The sequence below is a fragment of the Macaca fascicularis genome, chromosome 14 (assembly GCF_037993035.2).
Source record: "Macaca fascicularis isolate 582-1 chromosome 14, T2T-MFA8v1.1".
NCBI classification, from domain to species: Eukaryota; Metazoa; Chordata; class Mammalia; order Primates; family Cercopithecidae; genus Macaca; species Macaca fascicularis.
In genome coordinates this window covers 87,571,310-87,588,110 of record NC_088388.1, presented here as the reverse complement: position 1 = coordinate 87,588,110, position 16,801 = coordinate 87,571,310, and the positions used below count along the sequence as shown (strand labels likewise).

The window sequence follows — 16,801 nt, the reverse complement described above, 5'->3', positions numbered from 1 at the left end:
GATATAAAAGGAAATAAAACAAACTGGGAGGTGAGATTTATATTCATTGATATCATCTTGAAGCCTGCCTTATTGCTTAGAATTTAATAGGTGTTCAATAAAAAATTACTGATTTAATATTGCACTTAGCACTGTGCAATCACCTTGATTATGCTCTCAAAGGCTGTTTGGCCTTCATAAAAGAGGCAATTAAGAAGAGAAGAAATATTTTTGAAAAGGTGAGTGTTGGCCGGGCATGGTGGCTCACACCTATAATCCCAGCACTTTGGGAGGCCGAGACAGGCGGATCACAAGGTCAGGAGATCGAGACCATGGTGAAACCCCGTCTCTACTAAAAATACAAAAAATTAGCTGGGCGTGGTGGCAGGCGCCTGTAGTACCAGCTACTCAGGAGGCTGAGGCAGGAGAATGGCATGAACTCAAGAGGTGGAGCTTGCAGTGACCCGAGATTGCACCACTGCACTCCAGCCTGGGTGACAGAGCAAGACTTGGTCTCAAAAAAGAAAAAAAAAAAATGTGAGTGTTATCCTAGCACAGTCTTGTAACAGAAAACTCTAAGCACTCTAAGCACTAGTCCCACTGATGAAAGTTTACAAGCTTAACAGAAGGAATTAGTCATATTCAGTGGAAGACGGGTTTATACCATGAAAACTGGAAGATCATCCTAAGAAAGGAAACCATGAAAAAACAGAAAAGGTTATATAAAGCTGTGGATACAATAGCTCATTCAAAGTGTTTTCTCTGTTGAAATGGATCATTTTGCTTACTAAGTTGTTGCACATTTTATACAATAGCCTCAATTTTTGCATTTCTCCAACTGGCTATAATATGATGAGAGAAACAAAAGATTGGGTAACACACAACATAATCAATCTATTTATAAATATGTTTATCAGCTTATCCTCTTTAAAGGATGTGTATGATGAGGAAGCATCCCTGGAGCCACAAGTCATTAAACCAGAGGACATTAAGCCTGCCATCCTAGAACCAAAATCAAGACAGGATGGATATTCCAACTATTCTAATAGGTTTCTCTTACTATCTGTTATTTTCTATAATCCCCATGTCTTTGTAAGTCAGTCTATACTGACCACACCAGAATTAGGTCAGACCACCTAAGATTTTATCTCTTCAAATATTAACAGGCATTGGCCTTCTGACTGAAGAAATGCGGAATAGAGGTGGGAAGTGAGTATTAACTTTATATTGTTGTGTAACAAATTATAACAAAATTAGCAGCTTAAACTGCATGTATTATTTCATACTTTCTGGATGTCAGGGGACTGTGTATGGCAACTGGGTTCTCTGCTCAGGGTCAAACAGGCTGTAGTCAGGGTATTGGTGAACTGCATTTCTTTTTGGAAGCTTTGTGGAAGAATCTGCTTCCAAATACATTCAAGTTTTTGGCTGAATTTGGTGGTCTGTGGGTGTATGCTTGAGTCTTATTCTGGTGCTGGTTGTTTGCTGGAGGCCATACTCATTTCTGAGAGGCCACCTGCATTCCTTTCCCTGTAGCTCCCTCCATCAGGAAAGCCAACAATGGAGATTCTCCTCCAGCTCTCTCATGTCAAGTCCCTCTCATTTGAATCTTTGTTATCAGAAATAACCAGTCCCTTTCAGGACTCACCTAGTTAGATCAGATTCATAGAGGGTAGTATCCCTATTTTAAAGTCAGCTTGTTTGGAACCTAAAATACATCTTTAAAATCCTTCCAGAGAAGCACTTATCCAGATGAGTGTTTGATTGAATAACTAAGACAGGTGTGTATATCCCAAAGATCAGAGATCTTGGGTGCCATTTTAGAATCTTACCTACACATTTTCAGATTACAATCTGATCCCTGTTTTCCAATACATGTCAGTCACTTAAATAAAATTCATCAAGACACAGTTCTCTGCTGTCATTACTGTATGTCATTACTTAGCAGATTTATGAAGTATGAAATGTGCTGGAATTTTGGAATTTGCAAGATCTGAGTTTATATCTCCTCTACATTTGCCGTGGGGTTTTGAGTAGGTTATTTAATACCTGAGATTTCCTTAGTTATCAAGTTATTTAATCCTTCAGTTTCCTCAGATGTAAAAACTAGCGCTAATAATTATCTCTAAGGCCTGCAGAACTTTAGAAAAAGCCATACAATGAAAATTACCTTATGGTATACAGTTGACAAATTTCAAGTTCCTGACTTTTTCCCTTCTTTTGAATGTTGTGATATCACTCCTCCAATCTACCTCTACTTACTTTTTATGAATCCTTTGAGATGAGAAATATTGAGATTTATACACCTCAGAAATAAGTTGATTTTCAGTTGATAACATTCTCTTTTTCTCAACAATTCTAAATTTTGATTCTTTCTGGAATTAATTCATTAGTGTTGGCTGGGGTATATTCATAAGAACCTTAACTTAAAATTTCAAAGCCAGGCACAGTGGCAAAGGCCTGTAGTCCTAGCTATTCTCGAGGCTGAGGTGGGATGACTGCTTGAACCTAGGAGTTTGAATCCGTCCCGGGCAACACAGTGAGACTGTATCTAATAAATAAATAAAATAAAACGAAATAGAGTCTCAATATTTTTCCTTGATTTTCACTAGTGTATAGAGATTTGAGACTTCCTGCTCTTCCTGGGGTGCAGGGAGCAATATTATACGAAAACAGCCTAGTAGTCAGTAGACTCCCACTATTAGAATTTTTAAAAATCCCAAAATATCTGTTAAAATGCTATTGGTAAGAGATTTGGCAGGATGATGATTACATGTGGGTAGAACAGCAGTTTCCATAATAATTATGTGGGTTGCAAACAGATTTTGAAAAAAAATACTGAGATGCAGCCTAATGAATACACTCATTAACCTTAATAACATCAGGTAGATAATGGAGAGGACCATTCTGCAGGGGGGAATCAACTCAGCCTTTCAGAGTCATTTTATAAGGCACATTTGACAGTGTTGTTTTCTCAATTAACAAATGAGTAGGTGTAGTTATCTGAAAAGAAATCTGTGTTATTTGAAGTTTTCCTTTTAAAACCTAATTTTTAAACAAGTTATATTAAACATTTCTTGGGTATTTGGTATGTACTGAGCATTATAATAAGCATTAAGGATACACAGATGTGCAAAGTATAAAATTTATAGTCTACTTTGGGGGAGCAAAAATAAATGTAGCTATCTTTAATACAATGACAATTGCAAAACTAAAAGCATCATGTTACCTCTATGAGAGCAGAAATCTTGCCTTCTTTGTTCACCACTATATCCACACATTTAGAATATTAGTTACACAATACTTGTTCAGTGAATAAAGCAATGACTGTCACTGTATTTTAGAAGCAGAGCAGAAGGAACCATTAAGCCCAGAGGAGCTTTTTGATAAGTTGCATTCCAGCTAAATCTGTCTGCTTGATGAATTACATTTTATCAAATCAGAAAACGTGAGGAGTTAAAAGAATGGCACTCTGTGCAGAAGGAATAGCATACTCAAAGGCTTAGGAGTGTGAAACTATAACATATCTAGGGAATAAGAATCAATGTTCTATGTCTCCGATGAACAGGATATGTGAGGTTTGTCTCAGCAGTACCAGTTTCATCATGATAAGCATAACTAATGATTTCAGTGGGCAAGAATAACTGTGTGGGCCTAGCATGCCCCACACATAGTTACATTTCCTGACACAAGTTTAATGACCACTAACTTCTAGGAATATTCATTCAGATTCCAACATTTTTAGACTGGTATTGCTCCTTTGGGTACAGAATGTACTTAGGTTGTTTGCCTATGGCAGGTAGCACCATGGGATGCCTTCCTAAAATCTCCATGGAGTTGTAGTGTTAATAAATAACCATGTTGCCATTTGAGAGTTCAACTAGTAAAATCTATACCTATTGTATATAATTAGTCTTCCATATAAATAAATCAAGAAATTATAAATGTAAGAATTCTGGAAATATCCAGAATACTAATTGAGGTGATCAGAGAATAATCTTAGGGAGGCAAGACAGAAATGTAATTTTCAGTAAATAATTCAGTGACTGGAAATCTAATGATTTCTACTGTTTATGGAAAGATTGCATAAAAAGGAAAGGGAATGTTTAATTTGAAGGATACATGAGAAAAACGCAATGGACTGGAAGCTGGCAATGCCCATTCAGGCAGGTCATGCCTAATGGACTGTTTACTCCTTGAGGGCATGGCCTGGAACCTACCAGTGTCTGGCACAGAGGAGGCATTCAAATGTTTAGTGAATTAATAAATTGAAATGAGTAAAACATTGAGACTGTTATTAAAGGATCATTTAATGCAATTTTTAGTGCTACGTGTATTTTTCTGTTTTCCATAGCAATAACTTATAACATATATTGATAGGAAATGAAGAAAGAAAGAAAAAATTGTATTGTCTGCATTTTATGGATTTAGATTTCATTAACGGAGATAGATTTTTAAATTATTTAGCGTTGCTGCCCTAACATTCCATAATCCTTAGACTTTTTTCTTCATAATTGTCTAAGATTTATTTTTACATATTCCTGTTAGCATATAGAACTCAAGAGCTTTCACACTCTAGCAAAAATAGATTGTGATATTAAGCCTATTGGTTGTTAAATCCTACCATAAATATTTTATAACTATTGGTCTGCTTTATATTTCATAAATTTAATATAAAGAATGATAGAAATAATTATAAAGTTAAAATACTTTTAGTATAAGCATATAATGGTATAAGGTATAAATCTTTACAGATGTATAATTACCATTGTTTCTCATATTTTTGAGTGCCAACAGCTATTGCACTGCATGCAAAAACATACATACAATAAAAAAGAGTAGGTTAATATCATACTGGAACCACAGGTAAGAACATTGTTAACTTGAATTTTTAACATGCAAACCAGTTGCATATGGAGATAATATGTAGAAATCCAGGAGAAACAGAAATGTGAGAGATCATATAAAGATAAATCTGAACATCACAGATCCCAACTCATATTCATTTTCTTCCTTTTTCACACAAAACCTGTTCTCTTCACATACTGTCCAGCCTAGGACATGGAGCTACATGCAATGTTGTTATTCTCCTCCCACAAACCATTAAAATACTCCTTTACCTTCTATGCCCCACAAGTTCAGAGGTTCTACCTTAAGATTCCTTATAAATAGGGCTCTTCATTCTTACTGCCACTCCCTTAATTCAATTCTCCATTGGCTTCATTGACCATTGCAATATATTTTCTAACTTGATTCCCTAACCTTCATCTCCAACAGCTCTGATCTGTCATGTAAGCTTTTAGCAGAGTTCATATACTTCTCACCATGTCTTTGTATCATTTCCCACTTTAAAAGCCATCACTGGCTCCCCATTACCTGCATGACAAAGTTGGAAATCTTTAGGATGGCACAAAAGAAGATTCACAACTGATTCTCTTCAGCTCACCCTCTCATTACTTCTCTGACCTGTGCACCCTACATAGCTGCAATGCTCTGTATTCACTATTCCTTGATTAACAATTTTTTTTCAATATATAGAAAACAATATTTCAAAATGCTGGTATTGCTCTATTGTCCACACTTTTCAAATTTAGTTCAAATCTTATCTCCCTAAGAAGTGTTGGTCAATTATTTATTGATCTGCTCTCCCACTGCATTTAGCACATGCCCATAATAATCATTTATATGTGGTCACTTATTTATGTCTGTCCTTTCTCATCTCTCCACTAGACTTGTGAACTGCTGGAGCATAGTCTCTAAAACCTATTTAACGCATGTTTCTTCTCAGTTTCAATACAATTTCAACACATAGTTGAAATTGTCAGTTGCATTTTCTTCAAAATACTCACTGCTCCTCTCCATAGGAAAAACCGTTGATGCCTGTCCCATTCAGGTCAGGTTTAGCCATGTGATTTGTTCAGTCAGTGAAACGTGAGCAGAAATAACATGTGCCACTTTTAAGCAGAATCTTAAGAACCATTGTATGATTCCCCTATCATATCTGTTTTTCCTTCTACAACAGCAGTCCCCAACGTTTTTGGCACCAGGGACTGGTTTCATGGATGAAACTGTTCCATCTTATAAGGAGCGCACAACCTAGCTCACTCACGTGTACAGTTCGCTATAGGATTCACCATCCTATGATAATCTAATGCCTCTGCATTAGATCTAACAGGCGACAGAGCTCAGGAGGTAATGCTCACTCACCCAGGGCTCACCTCCTACTGTGCAGCCAGGTTCCTAACAGGCCACGGACAGGTACTGGTCTGAAACCTGGGGTTTGGGGACTCCTGCTCTACAAGATTTGTATGTCCCAGAAACACACTATTCTTTTAGACTTGAAATTCAAAATGAAGATGACATAGAACAGAGTTATAGGCCATCTGCAGCGAATATAAAGGCTGAAATAAACCTCTGTTCTATACCAGTGATATACTGGGACTATTGATTGTGACAAAATAATTTAGTCTAAGATGGGTAGATATCTAATAAATGTTGAAGAAAAGAAGGACAGTTATAGAGACCTAGGAAAAAAAAATAGCAGGGTAATTCAAGAGTCAATTTTGTTTTAAACAAGAACTGTCTGTTGAAAATGAAGAAAAATTAAGCTTTCATGAGTTTCTCATTATGAGAAATCATAGGAATTAGGGTTGAAAGGAGAAAGGGGAAGAGTAGATTGTAGAGAAAGAGAGTATATTTTTGGTAATGCAATCTTGGGAAAAAAGTGAAAGTAAATTCTTGCTAGGTTAGCATGCCCTTAAGATGTCTGCAGGGAATATTTAAAGGATCTAAGTATCTGCTAGTGAGGTGTTTTGAGAATCCAGTACATATGTACAAAGAATCCTCCTTTAGTTAAGCCAAGCTAAGTAAGTTAAGAATGCTTTTTCTATTTTAAATGTTCAAGTTATTCTGCTTCCATAGCCAAAGGCTACAAACCTGACTAAAAAAAAATCCAGATTAAGATTATATATAATTACAGCCAATTTTTATTATTCACAGTAATGTTCTATAAACATGCAGCAAACAGTAAATTAGTGAATAATGACCATTACTCCTAGAGGAAATACAAGCTTAGGTTGCTGTGAGTCTTTAGTCACAACATGTTCATCAACTAGTCAAAACATAACCTTGCTTTATGTGTGTTCTTATTTAAAGACACCTTATTTAATATATATTGTTGACTCACTAACATTGAACTTGCAGTAACAGCACTTTATTCATGCAGCTTTTTTAACATATGTATTGTCTATATACAGTTCTCCCTAGTCCCTTGATATTTGCAGAGCATTGGTTCCAGGACACTTCCTCCCCTTACCGCACTAATACCAAAATCTAAAGATGCTCAGGTCTCTTGTATCAGGTAGCTTAGTTTTTACTTGTAACCTGTACACATCCTCCATTATACTTTAAATCATCTCTAGATTAATTATTATCCCTAATATAACATACATATTATATAAATAGTCATTGTACTGTCTTGTTTTTTATTTGTATTTTTTTATTATTCCAAATATTTTCAATTAATTATTGATGAAATCCGTGAATATGGAACCCACAGTTATGAAGGGCTGACTGTATTTTCTATGTATATTACAGCCATCTTATGTTTAGAAACACTAGATAACACATCAGGCTTTATTCTTGGAGGCCAAGTTAAACAGTAAAGTCACCAATACATAATACAAACCTGCAAAAGATGGCACTAAATAGATACTGAAAAGGACATTTGTTTGTAGTATGAGAACTGAAACAGGAAAGCAGAGAGTCACCCTTTTCAACCTCAGATGGGGACGTGCACTTCAGTAGTCTCAAATGTGTGTCACTCTCTGCATGCCCATGAAAGGCTGCAAAAATGTCACCAATATTGATTCTGGTATTGCAAATAAACTTTAGCAAGCAGTTAAATTTGTAAATACAGAATCTGTAAATAATGATGACCAACTGTATATTCAAACAACTGGAAAGAAAAGAATAAAATGGATTATGAGGAGTTGGACAAAATGCCCACCAGTGAGAAGAGGGAGAAATTGAATGGGTGGACAAATAATAAATCTAGTAAAGTGACTTAAATGTGGTAGATTTTTAGTAAATGTTAGTTTCCTTCCCTATCTTTATCCCTCTGTTTTCTCTTGCTTTGGTAAAATACATGTCACCCAAAGAATTAAAGCAGTACTAGAATATTGAAGGTCCACTCTATCAAAGTAATAGAAAGCTTTAGGTGGTAGAAAGGTTTTTTCTTTGCATTTCATTTTACTGCTCAATTTATTGCATCATACTTAGAGATGCCCTATCATCTTAATGCAAATCTTAAAGATATATTTATATAAAAATGTTAATATTTAATAAGCTAAAGTCAATACACCACCCTCTAATTTAGCCAGTGTTAAACTGTTTTTTGGGGGATCAACATAGCAGATATTATCCAAAAATTTTAAATAGCATGACCCTGTTTTGTCACATAGATATTTGGATTTTCTGTTTCTATACTATCTCCTTTATGATTTATATTTTGCTGTTAATTGGCAACATCTGAAACAAAAATTATTTTAAACTCACAACTCTAATTTGGAAGACTAATAATAAAACATCATAGTTTTCTAAATTATTAAACTTACAGAAAAGATAAATATCTCAAAAAAAAAAAAAAGAGAAAGTACATGATGAGAAATGAGTAAACTATCACTCTCATCCTGACAGTTTTCTTTTATGGAAATATCACCTGCAAAAAAGTTTATCAAGACAAACTTTTTACAATCCCTGTTAAATTCAATGAATGAACTGTGAAGGGTAAATTGGAGGCATTATAATCTTACATTTCTTATGTAATATTCATAATCATAGTGTTACATAAGAGCGAGCTAATGTTAACAAAAGGAGCAATTTAAATTCCCACTTCCTTGGAGAATGGGGCTCTGCTTGACAAACAGCTTCCTGTCCCATTTGCAACACGCCCATGCAGCTCCTTGAGTGCCAATGAGACCCACACTCTCATCTCAGTGATATAATAAACCCTCCAAAACAGAGGAGAAAATGAGGCAAACAAGCCCACTTCATTTCAACTTGTCAGCTTTAAATAAAATCTTCTGGAGCTGAAAATGGGAAACTTGAGGGAAGATAATGTGTGAAGTAACCAAATTCAACACTGGGACAAAACATACTACATTACTATTTTTTTTTCTTGATCTGCCACAAAAGTTTTTGAAATTTCACTATAGGTAATTTTTAATGAAATATCTTTTTGCCAAGGAGGACTTAGAGAAAAAAAAGTGTTCTTTTTGTTTGTTTTTTCCCTTCTCTCCACCCACTGATGCCCTAGCTAATATCTCAAGTCACCTCAAGCCCTTATGATATCTTAATGAGTAATATATGACCTTTGGAATAACTCACAATTATCAATATTTATATTAAAGTTGGTATAGCAGAGCATACTGGAAAAAGTACATGCTTTCTGTATAATTTAATTACTTACATAATACTTTCTTAGCACTGATTTTTTATGCAAAATATTGGACCACGCTTTCTGCATAGTAAAAAAAAAATGTTAAGGGCAAAAATGCAATGAAAGGAAAGTAAAAATAAATTAACATTCTATTAAATGGAAATATTTGAATATCACTGAGGTAAGCAGTGACTGGTAGTGTAAATCTCTTCCCACATCCTCTCCCTAGTACCCTCTGCCCCTACCCCCAGCTCACCTCCTAACACTTTTTCCTGCTTTGCATTTAGGAGGCTCTAGTCTGTTCTTCCCCTTAGATCTCTCTATATTCCTTCTCTTCTCTCCTTGAGATTACTCGTGATTTAGTCAAATTGTCCCTTTCCTCATACTTCTTTAATGAGCACTTGCACTTCTTCCAGGGAAAGATAGTACCACTGGATTCCAGCAGACATACAGCACAAACTGTGTATATCCGATCAGTGGCAGTGAAGAAGGACAAGTCAGTTTCCTTCTTCCTTAGATGCCCTAGGGTGTATCCAAATTTTATACAAACATCTTTTCATGCCTTTTGTTTTTATTTCCAATACTATATTTCATGTATTTTCCAAATCATTGTAGAAGACTTTTTTCTTATTCTGTTATACTTTCCTCTAGCATTATAATACGACCCTCTGATTTCAAATCCTTTTATCTTAAAATTCCTAAATAACTTTGAGTGATCAGTGCATAGAATGATAGTTATGTTGAGGAGTATGATCCCTTCACCACTTTTGATGGCACACTGTTCAGAAGTTCTTTTGGGCACTCTAATATAAAATGTGATTTCAGATGTACATTTTTCATGTATTTTAGAAATTCCATAGGAAAGAGTGTATGGACTATGCACTACAAAGATTTCAGTTTGAGGCTTGGCAAATCAACATATAATAGAGTAACCATAATCAGCAAACGGTTTTTTAAACCTATTATTCACTTGTAAAATTCAAACAAAAATGTTGTCTCACAGGATGATTAATATTAGACATGTTGGATTATATTTTTGATTCTTATTTTATTATCATTATAATTACTATTATAAAGCCAAAGAAAATAATGTATTCAAAGTTAATTTGACCTGGCTATTAAATGTCAATTAAAAATGTGAATGATGATATTATGCAGCTTCCATGTGTATACTATATGTTGCAACCAGTAAAATTCTGCCAGAATCTTCAGGTTATTCTCTGCAGTTTAAGGTAAGTGAAGTTAGTTCCTTTTAGCACTCTTAGACTCAAAGTTTCCATGGTAGGTAAGTGAAGTTAGTTCCTTTTAGCACTCTTAGACCCAAAGTTTCCATGGTGTTATTGCACTTTTTATTCTAACAAGCTGCTATATCTATAATCACCTCGGTGTAATATTGGACCATCATGTGGCCTAAGGTATCCATTTAATGACTAATCTCGTCAAAAGGAAAGCAAATTGATTCATTTGCTTAGGAGGTATCTGTTCTAAGCTGAGGGGTTTTTTATTTCCCCACAGTGATGGCTGGGCTGACAGGTATGATGTGACAGATGGATATCAGCGAGAAGCTGTTGGTGGCATCACAATCAAGCTCCAGTCTCCCGATGTCAAGTGGTTTGATGATTATTATCTGAAGCTCCGGCCAGAAACAAACCATCGAAACCCTTGGTTTCAAGAATTTTGGCAGCATCGTTTTCAGTGCCGACTGGAAGGGTTTCCACAGGAGAACAGCAAATACAACAAGACTTGCGATAGTAAGCAGATTTATTGTTTCATTTAAAATGCATAAGGCTAAGGCTCCAATTTAAGTAAACCATGTCATGGGGATAGTGGCTGTAATTTGTTAGAGGGGAGGACTCTTACATAAGTAGAGTGGATATTACCACTTACGGTGACAAACGGGTTTTAGTCTCATTAGGAAAAACGTATCAGAGCAAGTATTTAGTGATATTTTATGTGATTAGATCATTTGTATTTGTATCATTCAAAAAATTGAATGTATTTCCATAAGGCATTGTGCTAAAAAGATCATATGAACTCCAGAATGGAACTATTTCTGACATCCTTGAATACAGTGACTAGATTCTGCTCATTTCTTTTATCCAGAGTAGTTAGCACAGTGGAAGCAGATAGTAACGGTTTCATATATGTACAAAGAATGAATAAATGAGTGTTGAAGGACAGATTGAGTTACTACTTCCATCAAAAACCATAAAATAGTACCATGGATTTGCTATATATAATTGTGATGTTTCAAGAAACATAACCTAAGTAGAGCCATTCATTCAAACATTCAACAAATACTTATAAGAGACTAAGAATGGACCAAATTTTGCTTTAGTTGTCAGGATATCAAGATGGAGAAAGCTAGTTCCTGCCCTCAAATGTTTACTGTCTTGGAAGGGAGATAGTAATGCCAACAAAAATCGCAATTGAACATTATAAATGATAAGATAACTAAGGGTTTAACGTAAGGGTGTGGGTTAATATTATTTGTAACATGTCCACAAAGAATCTCGATTCTAATAACCAGGTAGAGCCAGCATATACTACATCTATCTATATCTATATCTATACCTATATCTATATCTATATCATCTATCTATCAAACATCTGTGCCTGCAAAGGTTAACGTTTGTAAAACTTGATAAAGGATTTTTTTTTGGAACTGACTTATCCTACATTGTGTAAGAAGAAACCTGTATGCATTTGCATAGGAGGAAAATGCAAATTGAACATGAAACATGTTCAGATTTTTGAATGATATAAATAGTAATAAATTATCTAAAATCTTACTAGAGTAAATACTTGCTCTGATATGTTTTTGTTAGTTGGTGGTATACGTGTCTTTATCCATGGTGCTGGAACACCAGAATTCAGTGAGAGAGTGGGCTTGAAATCCTGGTCCATTACCCAATTCTAGTCCACAGAGAGGTTGTGACATACCAGTAACAAAGTGATAAAAACAGAAACAATGTAGTGAGTTATTCATAAAGCTTTCTCCCTCTGAGGTCATGTTCATCCTATGTTTCTGGTATCAGTTTGTTCTTTTGGGAAATCATGGAGATAGCCAATGGTGGCTTGTGATTGTTTTTAAATGTAATTGCTTCATAAAACAAGAACCCAGCAATCCCATATCAGTTCCTATTTGGGTAGAAGGGGAAGGGAGGAATGCTGGAGTGTGGGATAATACACTGGTCAATGAAATCCAGAAATCATTGCAACAGCGTGAGAATATGTTTGCTTCTCTCCCACTTCAGATCCTTCTTACTCTGCCCCAAATCCTCAAATGCTTACTCATTTCCTTTGTTTTCATTTTTTATGGCAAAATATGTGAGAAACAAAAGCATTGCCACTTATGGCTCATAATTTCAAATTTGTAGCTAATTTCATATTTCAACAGTTCTATCTAGTTTCTGAAGAAAGCAGATTTCTTTCCTCTCTTGAGGGAGCATATGTCCTTCTACGGTCTATTCTATGTTTGTGTACTTATTACTATGTGTAGCTTCATTGGAGGAGTTCTGTAAGGTAAGGAGTAGCTATGATCTAATCTTTAGTTCTTCTTTGGTAGGAATTAGTGACAACGCTAACCAGTATATTTAAGGGAATTTTTCCAGTTGACCTGCACCCTCTTTCTTTATTAATTTCTTCTTTTCCCACTGTTTTTTTTTTTTAATCTGAAATGCCTCCTCTTGAAAATAGTCATTTGTTTCTCTGACTCTTTATTTACTTGAAGTTCTGCTTAAATATAGTCTTGAAAACTTTGATTTCCATGAAAATATCATTTCTATGGAAACCATTCTGTAAAATCCTCCCTTGACCTTGCTGCTGTAGCTCTCTGTCTCTCATGTGAGCACCTTGGTGTGATCTCTCTGCTCAGAATCTGTTCTTTACTGCAGTCATAGAAAGCACCACTTAGTCCTCCCACTTGGAATCTCATCTGACAACAGATGTCATTCGGTACATAGGCATGGACACTTTATATGTACTACCTCTGTTATTCTTCTTAATGAGGGATGTATAACATTATCCTCATTTTAAAGATGACATGGCATGATTTAGAGAGACAAAATAAGTTCCTCCAGTCATATAACTATTAATAATTGGAATTTAAAATTGAACTCAGATTTGTCTAGAGTTTAGCCAATAGACTAAACAAATTAAATATAACAGATTGAAAATAACCATCAAATCTGCATTATATAATAGTCAATATATAGATCAAAGATACAAGGAAAAATAATTCTTAGAATTATATATGTCTTACTATGAAATGCAATAAAAGATACTCAAATATTCACTACCTGCTACTTTTGACCCTAGTTTCTTATGTAATCCAATGTCAATTGAACATTTCCTTCCTACCATGTATGAGAGTTTAAGTTGTTCCACATCCTTGTTAATATCTTTTTTCTTTTGTGTTTTTGACAATCTGTGAGTATGTAGTTCTATCATATGGTGATTTCAATTGACTTTTTCTTGATGTATTTCAAAGTTAAGCTCCTTTTCATATGTTTTTGGAAAGTTGGTATCCTCTTTTGTGTCTGTTCAAGACTTTTGAACATTTATTTGAGTTTATTATCTTTTTAATATCTATTGTAAGAATTCCTCATATAGTATGGATATGAGTCCTTTGTCAGCTATATGTATTGTAAAATTGCCAAAACGGAAGTTTGGCTTTTTTATTACCTTACTATATCTCTCATTTACTACTTGTTCTCTTTTTGTCCAATTTATCATTTAGTTCTTTATTCCTCCATCTTTTCTGCTTTGTTTTGTATTAATCAATAATGTTTGTTATTCTCTTTCTCTTGACATTTTTCTTTCATCTCTTTGTATAAGTTATTTGTAGTTTTCAATAGAAATTACCAAATGAGTCCTTAGTTTAATACAGAATATTCTAAGTTGGTTCTTACCACATTCAAGAAGCTTGAAAATATTTAAATCTATATACCCCTTCAGAATTTTTTTTGCAATTGCCATATAGTTTACTTTTACATGTACTCTATATACCACAGGACTCTGTTATGACTATAGTCATAGATGATCAATAGTTTTATATTTATTGAGGCAATTGTTCTTCATCCCTTCTTGTACTTCCATGCTTCCATCTATAATTCTTTCAGCCCAGGGAAATTCCTTTGGTATTTCTTGTATATGCAGATTTACTGCCAGGAAGTTGTATTAGCATATATTTTTCTTAGAACATTTGTATTTCACCTTTTATTTTTAAAAACTATTTTCACTGAGTGTAGCATTTTATATTGGCAGGTTTTCTTTTGTTCGCTTGTTCTTATGTTTTTCTTTAAAAATGTCATTTCATTTTCTTCCAGATTTTGTGATTTCATAGAGAAGTTAGCCATCATTCTTAATGTGCTTCCCCTGGTGGCAATATAGCAAATAAAATTCAAGAATTTTTAAATTACATATATATAATATATATGTAATATGTTATATATGTAATACATTATGTATTATATAATATATAATATAATATATATTAATTATATAATTGTATATAATATATAATAAAATATGTATTAAAATATATAACATATATAAAATATATATATTATTTTTATTATATTATATATATTTTATATTTTAATGACATGATGAACTTTGGTGTAATTTTCTTTGTATATTTACTTTCTTAGGATTTCCAGAGCTCCTTAAGCCTATAGAATAAAGAATTGCATCAGATTAAAAATTTCCCCTTAAACATTCCCTCTGCTGTATTTCTCTCTCCACTCCTACTACCCAATTACACCTCTGTTAAGTCATTTGACCATGTCACACATATAACTTATTCTCTGTATAGTCTTTTCTTTTTTCTATGATTCAGAAAGAAAATTTGGCCTATATCTTGAGGAAAAGACCAACTAAAGTATGAGGAGTCTCCATTCCTCAAGTGAGCTTTTCTTGCAAATATTACAAAACAATGAGAGATTTAAATCTCCCTCTTGAAAATCTTCAGCCTCTCATGTAGCCCCCAGAATCAGCAAGTGAATCATGGGAGAAAATGGTTACCATGCTTTTAGGGCTCCTGGAATTTATAAAGTGTCATTTTAATAACCAAAAGCATTACTGGTTCTTCTTTTTTTAAGGAGTGTCTTATACTGGGTTTTAAGGAGTGTCTTATACTTGCTACCCCTTCCTCAATTCATGTCTTTTGCCAGAACCTCAAAGTATGATCTTCTTTTAGAAATAGGCTCATTGCAAGTATAACTAATAAGGATGAAGTCATACTGTAGTAGGGTACGTCCCTAATTCAGTATGATAGATGTCTTTATAAAAAGAGGGGAAGAGACATAGAGACAGAGAGAAACACAAGGAGGACACCATGGGATGACACAGGCAGAGACTGGATTGATGCGGGAGTAAGCCAGGGAATATCAAAGATTGATGGTCATCACCAGAAGTTAGGAAGAATTCTACCCAGAGTCTCAGAGGGAGTATGTCATTGCTGATACCTGATTTCAGACTTCTAGCCTCTAGAACTGGGAGAAAATAAATTTCTACTGTGTTAAGCCACCGAATTTGTGGTTTATTGTAATGGCAACCTTAGAAAATTAACATTCCTTCATTTAAACCAAGAGAGATCCTCAAACTGAATTCTGCAGTCAGAACCTGCAAGTATCCTAGGCAACAAAGGAAGCTGATGACACCCTGCTTCTTTGCTGCTCTCCTCTTTGTGTTATTTCATTTTGTCTTTATTGCTTCTATATATCTTCAGTGCCTGTAAGATTTTTGACTTTTGCATTTCTTTCACCTTTTCAAGTATGCAATAAAGGAATTTTCATTTGTTTCCTTCTCCATCCTACTGAACACCAGTTCTTCCTCTACTCTTTATTCTTAGTTATTGCTACTCTTGAAATCCTAATGCTGTTATATAAATAAAGCCCGTCACTTATAACGTCTAAAGTGTTTGTAGCCTTGTGAATTTTTGTTTTCCTTCTGAGCATTTAAAAACTTAAATCAAAATATTACTATGGCCCTTAAATATTTTAACTACATGGTATTGAGTCCAGAAATATATACTATTAACAATGAGCCTGATTTCAGTATGTCTTATTTAAATTGCACAATTATGAAAATCTTAAATTATAAATTGAATAATAAATTAAAAGTAAGAAGTATTAAGAGTATAATTTTTCTCTAATTATATATTGAACAGTAATAAAGTAAGCTACAAAGAATTAAGTTAAAACTGTTTCTTAATAACTATGCTATTCCATTTTTTAAGGATGATTTCCTTTATAGACATACTGCTACTTGCTTACATTCATTGTCTTTTCTGTAACTTCTCCCTGTCATCTCCAGTAGTTTCCAGAAGTGTCACTTAAGACAACAGACATTCTCACCTAAATTTCCTAAAAGCATCTC

The 16,801-nt window shown here is 34.3% G+C and overlaps 1 protein-coding gene across 6 annotated transcripts in view; it reads left to right on the top strand.

The window, feature by feature from the left end:
* The window catches only part of GRM5 (glutamate metabotropic receptor 5), a 576,324-nt gene that overhangs the window by 415,990 nt on the left and 143,533 nt on the right, over positions 1-16,801 (top strand). For all 6 annotated transcript variants that reach the window (XM_015435594.4, XM_005579310.5, XM_005579312.5 and 3 more), the window contains one exon: positions 10,934-11,169. In XM_015435594.4, the coding sequence (XP_015291080.3) occupies positions 10,934-11,169 (236 nt within the window). The remainder of the gene's footprint in view (positions 1-10,933; positions 11,170-16,801) is intronic.